The following is a 14,937-nucleotide window of genomic DNA, read 5'->3' on the forward strand; positions in this document are numbered from 1 at the left end:
CGCTCCCAGAGCCCGTCCCCAGCTGCCCGCTCGCCTGACCAAGCCCACGTGTGCTCTGGAGGCCCCCGGACCCCAGAGAACTAAAAACAGGGTGTGAGCTCATGGAGCAGTGCCTCCAGGGAGGTGTTATCCGGAAAGGTCCAGAAGCCCAGCCTTGGGCAGGGGTGGTGGGCCATGCTGGCCTCTTGGGAAGCAGCATGGCTGGGCTGGTCCCTCTTGCCTCATGGAGAAAGGGACTGAGGCAGGGACACCCGTGGCCCTAATGGGCAGGGGAGCGGGCAGGGCCCCAGCAGGAGGCAGAGTCATTGGGCTGCAGGTGCGCAGCCCTCTGAGGGGGCGGGAGCTCTGGCAACTTCCCCTTTGCTCAGGGCAGATTTTGTCCCCCAGACAGACAGCAGACATGGCCAGAGGGGACGTGAGCCCGCCGGGCTGCAGCCGCAGACGGGAAGCCGCAGAGAAGACAGGCCGCTCACCTGCAGGTCAGTCCTGCTATGAACAGCAAGATGGCACCGATATCCAGTTTATTCCAGAAGTCACTGAAGTACAGGAGGGCCATCTTCATCAGCCCGAACTCGTCAGGGTCATAGAAGAGCTGCGAGAGGACGAGGTTAGGGGTCTGTCTTCACCAACCTCACCAGCAGCAGTGAAAACACTCCCTCCTTCCTGGAGAGTGAGGCTAGCCAGGAAGAGGACAGATTCCCACCGTCCCCGGGTACCCTGGGTCGAGGAAGAGTGGGAGAGGAGCCCAGGCAGAGGTGTTGCCAGGCGGCCCTGAGCCCACCGTCCGACCCACCGCAACCCTGCTCAGTCCACAAATGTGTGTGGCAGGGACAACCCCCTCCTGTCTGTGTGAGCCAGCTTCCCACAGGACCCCTGTCCACCTGCTTCCACAGAAGACCCAGAGAAGCGGGACCATGGCAGCCCCGGTCCCCGGCAACCGGATGGGTGGGGCAGACGGCCCCCCTCGGGGAGGAGGGCACACCCACCCTCCGATCTGGGGCTTTGCCCCCTGGGAGCGGGTCGGACTTCAGGAGGCGGCACAGCCAGAGGGGAAGCCAGCTGGACAGCGCCGCCTCCCTCACTTGTCTCCCGGGGAACTCTGATGCCACCCCGGACCCTGACTGCAGCGTCTAGGTGCCCGGTTAGCCCACTGTGGGCCTACGGAGAAGGTGAGCCTGCCGTGGGTTCCAGTGCCGGGGGACGCGGGTGGGGATGGGGACCAGTGGACAGGCCGCGGGGGCCGGGGACCCAAGGGAAGCGGGGAAGGGGGCTGGGCGGGCACACCTGCCGCAGCTCCTCGCACACGAGGGAGAAGAGCCAGAAGTAAATGAGGTACTCGCAGCACGAGGGTGTGGGCTGGAAGTCCACCATGAGCACGTAGGCGAACAGGCAGAGGAAGGCAAAGTAGGACAGGATGTTGAGGTGGAAGATGACCACGGGGGCATTGAAGAAGGCTCGGACCCGGGGCAGACCCGGCCCGGCCTGCAGCCTCCTCTCCCTGCAGGGCAGATGCAGACGGGAGGGGGGTGGGCTGTGAGGGGCCTGGAGCCCAAAGGACCTCCGCCTCCCCTAAGGAGCAGGGACACCGTGCTGGTGTGTTCCTGTCACACGGCAGAGACGGGCCTGGGCACAGGGGGCATCCATGCAGCCCACGGACTCTCCACACACAGCCACACGGGGGCTCCACCACAAGGCCCCGCATGGGGAGGGCCCTGAGAGCACCTGTCTCTGGTTCCACCGGGACTGAAAATAAATATTGGGCCCAGGGATGCTCAGTGCAGGGGGGAGCTCAGTGCAGAGCCAGTGCTCAGGGCAGGTGGGTGCTCAGTGCAAGGGGGTGTTCAGATCATGGAGGGTTCTCAGTGCTGGGGTGCTCATGGCAGGGGGGTGCTCAGTGCAGAGGAATGCTCAGTGCAGGATGGGTGCTCAGTGCAGGGGGAGCTCAGTGCAGAGCCAGTGCTGAGGGCAGGGGGGTGCTCAGTGCAGGGGGAAGCTCTGTGCACGGGGGCTGCTCAGTGCAGGGGGGTGCTCAGGGCAGGGGCCAGCTCAGTGCAGAGGTGTGCTCAGTGCAGAGGGGGTGCTCATGGCAAGTGGTGCTTAGGGCAGGGGTGCTTAGGGCAGGGGTGCTCAGTGCAGACAGGGTGCTCAGGGCTGTGGTGTGCTCAGTGCAGGGGGTTGCTCAGGGCAGGGAGTGTGCTCAGGGCAGGACCAGCACTCAGTACAGAGAGGTGCTCAGGGCAGGGCCAGTGCTCAGCCCATTTTTGGTGCTTGGCACGGTAGGTGTTCAGCACACAGAGAGACCCCTCCCCCCCTGCCTCCCGCCTGCATGCCTCTCTATCACCGTAGGACCTGGTAGCAGCCACCAAGACAGGTGTGACCTGCCCCCAGCAAGCACATTTGGGAAGGAAGGTCTGGGGCCCTGCACCCCCTCCCTCCCCCTACAGCCCAGCGGCCAGGCTGGCACCTGAAGGAGATGAGGCCGGTATAGAGCAACGGGAAGGCCAGCATACACACGATCACCCGCCAGAGCCCATTGTCCACGCAGAGCTGGCCCCACCACACCTTGGTTAGAAAGGCCTGTGGACAGAGGAGGCAGCTTCAGGCCGGTGGGCACCCGCTGTGCCCCACCCCTGAGGGTGAACAATGTGTCTTCTCGGCACCACACGCCTGCATGCCCCAAGCACGGCACTCTGAGCCCCCAGCCACGCAGCGTGGTGGGCAGCACGGGACAGGCCCCGTCATCTTCCGGCGGAGGAAGAGGCTCGGGTGGGCAGGGCCGGGCAGTCTTTCCCGGAGGTAAGGGCTGGGGCCGCGTGGAGGACTGTAGGCTCCCAGGTAGGGGACCCCCCGCCCACTCTCTCTTAGCACCAGTTTGCTGACTTGCAAAGGGAGTGGAGAGGGTGTGTCGGTCCGCAGCACAGGACCAAGGCCCAGGCCTGTCCCCAGGTCCCCGCAGCACAGGGACCCATGTGCCTCTGTGTGAGCGGGGGCTGCACCCGCACCGGCAGCACCACGGACAGCTCCTCCCGGAAGCAAGCCTGCAGCACGTCACCTGGACGCCTCCGTGAGACACGAACTTCATGTCCTTGGCCTCCAGGGCTAGCTGCAGGCAGGTGGTCTTGCCCCAGGCCTCCGACACACGGGTGAGCAGCTTCTGAGCTCGGTCCTCATCCTTCCTGTGGCACTCGGTGAACACCCCTGGGACGAGGAAGATCGTGTCATGGCAGCAGGGTCCTAGTCCCTGATGCCGGGGCACACCGTCAGGGAGCAGCCCCAGCCGATGAGATGGTCTGGACAGAACTGGGGGCAGAGGCCGGGGACGAGGATCCTGGGGTGACATGTGAGGAGGGGAGCCGTGGTCCAAGGCCGCCACCTGTGGACTCACCGATGGCTCTGTGTTCATACTCGTCAGCGAGCGCCAGCATCTCCTCCAAGCTGTCCGTGTCCTCCTCCTCCTTAGACAGCTCCTTCAGGATCTTGCTGCAGGCCAAGGCCGCGGCAATGCAGTCCTGGCTCTGGGCACCAGGGAGGCCACAGTGAGAACCTGGGTGGTCCAGCCCGGGAACCCCAGACACGCTGCCCAGGGGTGATGAGAACAGAGGCCCCGCGACACATGGGCCACTAGCTGATTACTTGTGCTCCTGTCTGTATCACTTGGGTCACCCCAGATCTAGAGGTGAGCCTTAGCTGGTGGCCCGGGCTCCCGCACTGGCCAGTGGGAGCGGTCTGCTCGCCCACCCAGAGCACGGACCCGATGCAGGCATGAATCTCAGCGCTCCCTGGGCATCTGGTCAACCCCCGGCATGGGGCTGAAGGGCAGAAATGGGACCAGGTCTACCCAAGACCTCTCAAGGCTCTGGGCGCCCTGCCTCCGCGGCACCAGGGATGTTAAGAAAATCTCAAGGAAAGCTCTCAAAGCACTGCCTGGTCAGAAGGCAGCACTGGCCCAGGACGAGGGGCCGGTGGCAGAGCCTGGAAATCTCTGGGCCTCCCATCCACTTTGCCCCACAGAGCACACCTGAGGCCACGGTCAGGCCCAGCTCCACCACGGACCCACCACACACTTTGGGAGAGGGCAAAACCCCCAGAACCACAGACCAGGTAGGAAGCCACCTATGCTACTCTGCTGGTGTCACTGGGGAGGGGACCAGTTCCACAACAACAATTTGGAAAGGCCAACACTGAGAGGTAGGGGACCTCTCTGAGAAAAAATGACACTTTGTTTTAAGAAGAGAATCTGCTTGAAGTAAAGGAGAACCACATGTGAGAGACTTGGGTCCACAACACTTGGCTTCAGCCCCCACCTGGCATGTCCTCCGTCACGACCACCAAGCTGCCCACGGACCCAGTCGCAAGGGAGCTGCTGACCGATGTTCTCAGGTGGCTCAGAAAGGGGCTCTTCCCCCATCTAAGTACCAGACTGTCTCTGTTGAGACCCCTAACGGTCAGTGGAAAGAGATGTAGCACCTCCAGGGATGTAACTTGCCTACAGACTGTCTAATGAACAGGACAGCCACAGCACAGGTGCCGACCCACCGGAATCCCCCTGTGTGGGCCATGGAGGGCGGCTCCTCCCAGCTGTGTGTGCCCCCTGAGCTCAGCCCCTGGACAGAACGGCAGGGGGCAGCACAGCTTCTTAAAATTCTTTCCTTGCCTGAGCCAAATTCTCTGTTCTCCACCACTGGGCACCCTGGGTCTCTTCTGGGGTCATGGATGCCCACCGCCCTCCCTCCAAGGCCACGTGCTCCTCCACCTGCTGTCGGCACTGGCTTTCTGGCCTCACTCCCTGGCTGAAGCCCCGTCACTAGTCCACATGTAGCCGTGTGTGCTGAGAAACAGGTCTGGTTACCTGTGCCCAGATGATTTCTGCCAGTTCCCGACGGTTCTGGATGATGGCCCAAATGAGAAGATCACGGACTGGGTCCATGGTGAAGGCCACGTGGCCTGGTGAACGCTTGTACAGGGACCGGAGACTCACTCCCTGCACCTGGTGAGCAGTGGACATTCAGAACCTCTCCTAGGTCCCCACTAGCTTCAGCATCCCTGGGTGTGCCTACTGAGCATGCAGGTCCTGAGCCCAGCTCCACACCTTTCTGGAACCACTGTTCCTGGAGGGTGAGCCCTACAACCTGCATCTTCAGCAACACTTTAGATCAATCTCATGTACACTGGAGTTTTAAGACCATCACTCTGGAGACATGTGGAAACACTCAGAAAGTGGAACACCCAGCTAACTCCTTTGCCAACAATTGTAGCCTCATGTTACACACCAGGCACCTCTAGTCTCCTTCATCTTAGCTGATGGCATCCAGCCTTTTTCTGTGAGGTAAACTTCCAACACAGAGTCTGTTATAGATTCGTGGCAGTGAGCTCCTCAAGGGAACCTACAGTGTCGCCTGCAGAGAAGATCAACAAGGAACTGTTGCTGAACAGACAAGGATTACTTGTGAGCAGGAGGGCCCCTTGCCCCCAGACACACTCAATTTACACAGTCACATGGGAATCCAGCTTCCTGGCTGATCAGTAAGTAAACACCTACTCAGATGGTCTGGAAATAATTTCCAGAGGTGAGAACAACTTCCCACTTCAAGCACAAAATTCCACTTTCTTCAAGTCATTTTGTACATTTCCTAAAAGCTTATCTTTATATTTTTAAAAACCTAATCGACAAATTAAGTTGTAGACACAGTTAACTGTAGCTTCCAATTTTGACCTTCTTAAAGGGCATGTTAAATACGCTGGAATTAAGAAATGCAGAACTGTGAATATACAAAACCAAGCCACAGCCACGTCTTTCTCCAGAGTCAGGCATAGCCTACCTGGGACGATGGATGAATTTGAAAACTCAAGGAAGCGGGTAATTTTCTAGCAGAAGAGGAAAACCCAAATCTAATCTTAGAACACATAGAAAAGCTCAACAGATCAATTATCAGAAAAGAAACTGAGAAAATCCTCAGAGCTACTACCGAAAAAGGCACTGAGCCCTGACGGACTCCTAGGAGAGCCTGCTGATCTGTAAGAACAGGGAGTTCCAGCCACATAAACTGTTCCAGAGCAAAGAAACGAGGAAGATTTCCCAATGGTTTCCACAAGGACAACATCAAGCTGATACTAGAACCTGACAAAGACAGCCCCCAAAATAAAACCACAATCAAAGCTTCAAACATTCTGATGCAAAAACCATGAAAATATCAGCAACATAATCCAGTATCATAGTAAACACATGTTACAATGAAATCAAGTTGAGATCAAAATAGGATTAACAATGTTTTGGTAGCAGAGCGTCTGGGTGGCTCAGTTGGTTAAGTGTCTGACTTTGGCTCAAGTAATGCTCTCACGGTGTATGGGTTTGAGGCCTGCGTCGGGCTCCATGCTGACAGCTCCGAGCCTGGAGCCTGCTTCAGATCCTCTGTCCCCCTCTCCCTCTGCCCCTCCCCAGCTCAAGCACTCTCTCTCTCTCTCTCAAAAAGAAACATTAAAAAGCTTAAAGAACTGGGAGACAGATACTTGCTAACATAAATTCAGAAGCCAGGCTCCCACTTAACACCGAGATGAGTCAAGATTCCCATCAAACACGGACGGACACTAGAAAACAATCTCTCCCGCGCTCCTGTGTGGCAGTGCACATGCTGGGCACCTCACAGCGATGTGGCGGAATCTTGCTGACCTGACCACATGAAAATCCAATTTCACCTGGTGGCCAGGACGGGGGGGTACAAGGCACGAAGGAGATCATTTTCCCTGCATTACCTTTTGTACTGTCTGAAATTTTTAGAAAGGGAGAATAATGGATGAAAACATGTCCCCAAAGTTCATACATTGAAGCCCCAGCTCCTAAAGTGACTGTATTTGGAGGTGATTAAGGTTGAATGAGGTCATAGGTTGTGGCCCTGATCTGATGGGACCTGTGTCCTTGTAAGAAGGGGAAGGGACCCCGTTGCTCTCCGTATCTCTCTGCCTGCACGCCGAGCGAAGACCACGTGAGGACGTGGCAGGAAGGCGGCTGTCCTCAAGCCAGAAAGAGAGGCCCCCCTAGAAACCGGCCCCGCGATGCCTCGAGCCCAGACTTCAGCCTCCAGACCGTGAGGGACTAAATATCTATTGTTTAAGCTGCCCGGTCTGTGGTATTTTTTTATGGGGGCCCTGGCAGACTACAATGGAGCATATTTCTTTCCCAAAAAAATAAAGGACAATTTCTTTTAAAAAGAAGCCCTAAGGACATAGCAGCGGCCCAGCACACGGGCCAAGTGGGGCTGGGGCCACGTCACCAGCACGCACGTTTAGCTTGATGTTCGGCACGGGAAGCAGGAGCCGCGGCCGGTCGCCGGTCCGGGGCCGGGGGTACAGCGGCTGCGTGAAGTCCCCCAGCAGCTCCCGGAGCACCTGAGCCACGTGGTGCATCTGCACCCGGGGGGCGGGGGGCGCGCAGACCGGCCGCTCCGGCTCCTCGGCCAGCACCTTCTGAAGCTTGCTGTGGAACAGGCAGGAGGGGTCCAGGTTCTGGTACAGGTAGAGCAGGGTGTCCCACGTGACGAACTCCTTCAGCCGCACCCCGTTCTCCAGGAAGAGCTTCACGAATTCGGGCTTGTTGGAGATGAGGGCGGCCGTCATCACGGGGTGCAGCTCTGAAGGCTGAGAGAGAGCACCGTGGGGGGCAGGCCTCGCACACCCTGATGGCGAGGCCGCTGGAGACGGGACTGCCGTTGTCTCCACCGGGGGAAGGGCTGGGGTCGGGCAGAGGCCCCCCTTCGGGGCCTGGCCTTGCTCCCGGGGGCCAACGAGGCCCTCCACGGGGCAGCCCAGGAGCCCTACCTTCCACTGCCGCTCATCGGTGAAGATCTCGCTCCGGGCGATGTCCACGCGGTTCCACGCCACCGCTAACTTCAGCTGGTGGTCCCAGTTCTCGTGGCCAAAGTGGTCATGGCTCCGAGAGGCTGCAGGTAAGAGCACTCGTGTCAGGAGGCTTCCGTCTGGGTCTCAGAGCCACTTCCCTGCCATCTGATAATGTCACACAGGGAGGGATTTGTCACCAACCGCGGTGTCTCCGTGTGCCCAGTGGCGGAATCCCCCCCACGCACACACCTTTGTGAAAAGCACGTTTCCTTTCAGTGCTGGAATCGGGGAATCTCCGGGTTTCGGCCTCACTCTGGCTCGTCCCCGCCCCCACCTCCTGGTCAAGCCCCTTGGCCCCAGCGCTTACAGAAGACACGGGTGTCTGAAAGGCAGGCGTGTTCGCACGAACCCTCGGAAGTCACCACTGCATATGCCGTCAGTTTCCTTTCTCACCTTGACTGCAGAACCACCGCCCCACCCAGGCTCTACAGCGGCTTTCCCAACTGCTTCCTGCTCTCCCTGGCGGGTTTCACACCTTAAAGCATGGGCTGCTATTTGGGGAAGTGAAAAGGGAACTTGGACCCTCGCCTGACACCACACACAAGACCCAAGCTGAGATGTGCCCCAGACACCTACACGTAAAGGCGGTGCCTGCAGACTTTCCACGGCGAAACACGAGACAAGATCTGCAGCCACAGAGCAGCTAAAGATTTCCTGGGGTGCGAAGGACACGGACCAGACAGGACAAAACGGACAGATGAAACTCCAGTAAAATGTAAGCCTTCTGCTCGTCAAAGACAACTTGAAGGAACTCGGAAGGCGAGCCAGGAACCAAGAGAAAAACTCCCCGGGGCATCTCTCTAACAAAGGATTCGTATCAGAGTATTTCAAGAGCTCCTGCAACTCGAAACTGAGAAGACAAACCACCAAACAAACACGGACGGACGATCTGAAAGGCACGTCCCCCGGATGCTAAGTCGCGGCCAACAAGCCCAGGAAGAGACGCATCGTGTCACGGGCCATCAGAGAGACGCAGATCCAAACCACCCCGAGCTGTCACTTCACACCCACTAGGACGGCTTCAGTTTAAAACACTGACCCTGTCAAGCACCGGTGAAGACACAGAAAAGCTAGAGCCCACGTCCACGGCTGGCAACGAGGGAAGGCGGTGCCATCTTGTTGGAAAACAGCTGGGCGGTTTCTTATAAACGTGCCCGTGCCACAGAGAACCATAATTCCACTCCCCGAGATGCGGACCCAAGAGAAACGGGAACAAACTGCAGCTTTTATCGGAGCCCCACACCAGAGGCGGCCTTCGGGTCCAGAGACAGGCGGGTGGAGAAGCGAGCTAACCCTAACCTTCGCGCAGTGAAATAACACTCAGCGGTAGAAAGGAACAGAGCTCTGACACACGCCCACGCGGAAGAATCTCAAACGTGCTGCTCTGAGCCGACGCAAGACACAAAAGAACACCGAGTGTATGATTCCATTTCTGTGAGTTTCTAGCACAGGCAAAACCGTCTCCAAGGACAGAAAGCAGACAGATGGTTGCCCAAGGCACACAGAAGCACGAGGGAGCTCTTGGGGGTGGGGGGAGCTGTCCTGTATCTGGATTGTATCGGTATGCAGGGTACGCACCCGCTCAGATGCATCCGGCAGTAAACCCAGGATGGGGGACGTCACCTTCTTTAAACCATAACCTCGATAAAGTTGATTTTTAAACGGGGGTGTCACTGGGGTGCCCGGGTGGCTCAGTCGGTTAAGCATCCGACTCTTGGTTTTGGCTCAGGTCATGATCTCGCGGTTCACGAGTTGAAGCCCCATCAGGCTCTGCGCTGACAGCACAGAGCCTGCTTGGGATTCTCTCTCTCTCCTTTTCTCTCTGCCCCTGCTGCTCGCTCCCTCTCTCTCCCTCCCTCTCTGTCTCTCTCTCAAAATAAATAAACAAATCTTTAAAGGGGATTGTTATTGAAAAACCATATACGCATTTCTATTGTTTTCATATATTACACACGTAATAAAGAGAGAGCCACTTTCTCCCAGAGGCCCACCGCCTCTCCCCTTAACAACCAATTACACTGTGTTGGCTTCCAGAAATAAATATGCCCTCGTTCTCCCCCAGGACCTGCCCTGCCCCCGGCACACGTGGGAGGCACCGTGACTTTTGGCCGACGGCCACACCTGTGTAACCACCGCCACGAACGAGAAATGAAACATTCCCACAGCCCAGAGGCCTGCACGGCCTCCCCGCTCAGCTCCCCCCGCACCCAGGAGAAACCACGATTCACAGCATTATCTTCACTTGCTCTTGAACTCGGAGAACAGGCGCTGGGCTCCGTCCTGGCCGTGAGCAGGGGTCCTTCCCCACCCCGCCCCGGCGCTGTGCAGGGATGCCCCCGCTCAGGGCCCGAGGCCCCTCGTCACCACCTCCCGGACGTGGCAGCCTGGCATTCTCTCTTCCTGCTCCGTGGTCCCTTCACGGAAGAAGGCAAGGAGGGGACAGACGCTCTCACTGCCCCGTCTGTGAACAGGAGGGTCGAGTGCCACGAGCGGACACTGTCGAACCCCTGTGGTCACGCGGATCTTCACAGCGGCTTCCCGGCCTTCGGGGTCCTTGGTGGCGGGGGCCGCACGGGCCACGGTGGCATCCCAGCTCCTGCACAGTTGCTCTGAGTCTATTCAACCGGCTCTTCCCGGTTCTTCTGTCTCCCCGGACGGGGGTCTTCAAATGAGAGCCCCGGTCCAGGTTTCAACCGTCTCACTGGCTCCGTGAGGTTTTACGTGCCATCCCGAGTCCTTCTGTCAGGAGGAGGCCACGGAACAAGCCCAGGTTTGCCCCCCTCTCCTGGCAAAGCTTCCTGCCGCCCTGCTCCGCCTGGGCCGCGTCCCTCGGGGGTGAGGAGCCAGCACGACGGCTTCCTGGCGTCGGGACGCCGTCCACAGCGGGAGGGGCGGGGCACCTGCCGTCCCCCAGAATCGGAGGGAGAGGGGAGTGTGGGGCGGAGGGCAGGCCAGGGGCTGGCCCAGGGGCGGCCGCCGCAGGAGCTCTATCGCCCAGGAGGGGCCGTGGGAGCGCCGGCACATGAGCAAGCACGGAGGTCAGCAGCAGGCCTCCCAAAGCCTTCTTCCTTCCCCGACACTGTATGGGCGGCTGCGATGCCACGGAGGGACCACTCGTGCGGCTGCACTCGGGCTCCGCTGAGGAAGGTAAGTCGGAGAAAGGAGCCCGAACCCCCAGCCCCGGCTGCGGGCCTCCACCTGCCTGGCGGGGCTGTGACCTGGGCCCCGACGTGGCCCACCCCCGGCTGCCCTCTGACCGGTGCCTCTGACTCAGGGGTGGGTCTTTTGGTGCCTCCAAGCTCGGGGCCCCGGGCACCTCCCCTCCGCTTCTCCCTCCGCCCCACCTTGCCCGACCCCCACCTTTCAGCAAGGCCTGCAGGATGGCCACGTCCACGTCCTGCTGGCCATCCTTGCCTTCCCGGAAGATGGTCAGCAGCTGCCGCCTCCGCACAATGTCTTGGATCTGCAACCGACACAGCCCAGGTGAGGTTTGGGGTGACGAGCGGCCCCCCGCCTCCTCGAGGGGAGCCCGCAGAATCGAGGCCCCGGACACACAGCCAGCGCCCTGGCACGAGGCCACCACCTCGCCTCCCCACGGTGAAGACGAAGACGTGTAAGGACCAAATACACCACGTGTGCGAGAGGTCTGCCGGGAGGAAACACACCCAAGTGTAAGGGCTTCCGCCCGCCACGAGACTGTCTGCAGAACGCCCGACACCGCTGAACTTGAGACTCCTCCCCCGCTTCTTCAACTTGCCTGCCCGCCCACCCCCAGAGCCCCCAGTCTCTCTTCCAATGTTTGTGGTGACGTTCTAGAAAATCCTTGAAATCTGGTGCCTGGCTAAATAGCGTCAGGCTTAGGAAGGAAGGAGGAAGGAAGGAAGGAAGGAAGGAAGGAAGGAAGGAAGGAAGGAAGAGAGGGAGGGAGGGGGAGGGGAAGGAAGAAAGAAGGAAGGAAGGGAGGGAGGGAGGGAGGGAGGGAGGGAGGGAGGAAGGAGGGGGAGGGGAGGGAAGGAAGGAAGGAAGGAAGGAAGGAAGGAAGGAAGGAGGAGGGAGGGAGGAAGGAAGGAGGGGGAGGGGAAGGAAGAAAGAAGGAAGGGAGGGAGGGAGGGAGGAAGGAGGAATGAAGGAAGGAGGAGGAAAGGGAGGAGGGAGGGAGGGAGAGAGGAGGGAGGGAGGGAGGAAGGAAGGAGGGGGAGGGGAGGGAAGGAAGGAAGGAAGGAAGAAGGAGGGAGGGAGGGAGGAAGGAAGGAGGGGGAGGGGAAGGAAGGAGGAAGGAGGGAGGGAGGAAGAAAGGAAAGGAAGGAAGGAAGGAAGGAAGGAAGGAAGGAAGGAAGGAAGGAGGGAAAGAAGGAAGTAGGGAGGAAGGAAGGAGGGGGAGGGGAAGGAAGGAGGAAGGAGGAAGGAGGAAGGAGGGGGGCGCATAATGAAAGGGAAAAGGCTAAACGCAATGTGGTAGAGTCTGATTTGGATCCCGGGACGGAGAAAGGACATTAGCAGACCAACGTCAAAAGCAACAGTGCGAGCTTTGGCTCGTCTCTCAGTTCTGACCGCAGCTCTGCGGGATGTGACCCTCGGGACGGGCTGGGTAACGGTTGGCCAGAAGCGCTCTACTACCTTTGCAACCATTCTACGGACCTAAAATTACCCCAGAACCAAAGGGCGACACCTGAAATGAGGGCCATGCCCGGTCCTCACGAGGATGTCCTGATGACCTGAGGCTCCCTGCTTCCAGGCAGTATAACCAGCCTGCCCCCGGGGACTGGGTCTCCCAAACACCCCGGAGACCGGGGCTGGGGTCCCCTGGAACGCTCACCGGAGCTGCGAATCCTCAGGATGGGCTCACGCCTGCCGACGCCTCCGGCTGAGGGGCGCGCAGACACCCCATGGCCCCCAGGAGCCGCGCTCAGGCCCCTGTGGCCTCACGGTCCCCCTGCCCCCCTGCCTTGCCAGGGCTCAAACGCCCCCATTAATCTGCCCGGGCGGCCTGGGGCTCACCAGGCTTGGAGGCTGCGCCAGATCCCGTGGCCGTCACCCGGCAGCCCCCGCGCCGCCTGAAGCTCGCCCTCTACCCCTCTGCCCTGCGCTGGGCTCAACAGCCGCCTCCTGCCCCCCGACCCAGGCAGTCCTCGCTCCCAAACAGCTGTGCTGTCAGTCCCGTCCGTTCCCCAGTCCAGCCTGCAGTTCTGGGGACAGAGGTTCAAGACATGCCCTCCCCCTGGGTGGGACAACGTGCTGCCTCAGTTGAGGGCTTTCCGTCCACCCTGGGCCCCCGCCTGGCACAAAGCCCCCCGCTCCTCCAAGATCACATCCATGCGCGCTCCAGGCCCGCGGGGTCTCTGTTTCTAGGCCCTGGTCCTGATTCCAGGCTAAGGGCGTCTGGGAGCCAGCAGGTGCCTGTGTGCCTACCTTCTTGGTCCATTCCGCAATCCTGCTCTCAGTGAGGGTCTCAAACACCTCCTGGAAGAACACACTCAGCTTCTGCTGGATCCGGGAGATGGTGACCTCAGATATGGGCAGGCCGGCCACCTGGGCGATGACGTCGGCCACGCGGCCCGAGCCCTCCACCACCACGCAGGGGGTGCCGTTGGTGATGGCGTTATAGATGGTCTGAAACGCAGGGGCCCACGGTGAGCCCCGGGGCCCGAGTGCCCGCCCCGCTCTGACCCCTGAACCACGGGCATCTCAGTGTCAAGGCTACAGGGCTACTGAGAAATGAAGCGAAAACACTGAGTCTGGCAGCCTCCGCTGCCGGGGGCGAAAGGCGCTAATCCTGACACAGGGGCGTCCACCCGCCAGACCAGCTCCTTCAGGCCTATTGCTCAGGTGGACCGTGGCCACCAGAACGGGAGCCCTCCGGCGTCTCAGCCCACGGGCGTGTGGGTGAGGGAGCCATCCCCGGGGGACCGTGCTGCCGGCTTGCGGTTCCGCTCCCTCGTTAAGGCCCAGGGTGAGGCCGGGGCCACACGAGGAGACCCCTGGACACCCGGCACGAGGTCAACTTCAGGAAGGGACTCGGGACCCCCGCGGGAAGGACACCCTCCACATGAGCAGGCACCGTGCTCTGGGCGTGAGGGAGCGGGGCCTCCATGCAGAGAACCCCGCGTGGGGAGGGGACAGGGGACCAGATGCATTCCTGTCCCCCGGGGACTGGGTCTGAAATGGGGGAGCTCTCCTGCCATTCCTAAGCATGAACACACATTTCCTCCAGTCCCATAAATGCAACGTCCTTGCTCCTGCCCCAAACCTGCAGGCTGTAAGAGCATCATGTGTCCCTGCGGTCAGCCTTCCTCCATCAAGCAGAATGTGTTAAAACAAGCAAGGAACGTGCTTTACGTCCAGCTGCTAGTCCCATGGGGCTGGGGTGCCCAAGGGCCGGCACTTCAAGAACTGTGCAGAGTGGCCACCCTGGGGTCCTGCAAGAAGGTGCTGTGCGGGCCCCCTGCGGCCCCTCCTACTGGTCAGCCACCCAGGCCCGGAGCCAGTGTCCCCCCACCCCGCAGCAGGGCACCTCCTCGAAGGCTGCCTTCCCACCCACAGTCACCACTCTTTCTCCTTGCCCCTCCCCCTTGCCAACGACCCCGCTGGGGTGCCAGTCACGGGGCTCTGGGCCAGAGCGCCCCCCGCGGCAGGGTTGCACCTCAGATCCCCACCCCACAGGCCGGTACTCACGTGCAGTGTGCCAGGTCCCCCCTCCAGCACCACACAGACTATGGGGATCTTGATGGCCACTCCTAGGACGAAGCATGAACCCCGAATTAGGGATGCGGGGGCCCAGACCCTCCCCCTGGGGCCCTCTTGCCCACCTCCCGCCAGCTCCAGAGGCATCGATGGAGACGGGCAGTTGGTACGGAGTGGTTTTCAAAGGCTGACGCTCGGCCGTCAGTGGACGATCTGCCTGTTGTACATAATGAGAGCAAATTCGAGCCCTGAGATAGCTCGTCCACCTTCTACTTCTGTTCCCTTTCTGGGGGTGCAGGCGAAGGCAGGGCTGTCTGCCTCGGAGGTCACCCCGACCAGCCTGCTTTCCTCGGCATGCCTTTC

The 14,937-nt window shown here is 60.2% G+C and overlaps 1 protein-coding gene across 12 annotated transcripts in view; it reads right to left on the bottom strand.

The window, feature by feature from the left end:
- The window catches only part of TRPM2 (transient receptor potential cation channel subfamily M member 2), a 48,538-nt gene that overhangs the window by 18,894 nt on the left and 14,707 nt on the right, over positions 1–14,937 (bottom strand). For all 12 annotated transcript variants that reach the window (XM_045036515.1, XM_019839301.3, XM_011285792.4 and 9 more), the window contains exons 7-17: positions 14,566–14,627; positions 13,303–13,503; positions 11,254–11,356; positions 7,813–7,934; positions 7,279–7,632; positions 4,850–4,987; positions 3,386–3,515; positions 3,053–3,198; positions 2,465–2,577; positions 1,285–1,498; positions 474–592 (exon numbers count right to left, since the gene is read on the bottom strand). In XM_045036515.1, the coding sequence (XP_044892450.1) occupies positions 474–592; positions 1,285–1,498; positions 2,465–2,577; positions 3,053–3,198; positions 3,386–3,515; positions 4,850–4,987; positions 7,279–7,632; positions 7,813–7,934; positions 11,254–11,356; positions 13,303–13,503; positions 14,566–14,627 (1,702 nt within the window). The remainder of the gene's footprint in view (positions 1–473; positions 593–1,284; positions 1,499–2,464; positions 2,578–3,052; positions 3,199–3,385; positions 3,516–4,849; positions 4,988–7,278; positions 7,633–7,812; positions 7,935–11,253; positions 11,357–13,302; positions 13,504–14,565; positions 14,628–14,937) is intronic.

The sequence above is a fragment of the Felis catus genome, chromosome C2 (assembly GCF_018350175.1).
Source record: "Felis catus isolate Fca126 chromosome C2, F.catus_Fca126_mat1.0, whole genome shotgun sequence".
Taxonomy (NCBI): Eukaryota; Metazoa; Chordata; class Mammalia; order Carnivora; family Felidae; genus Felis; species Felis catus.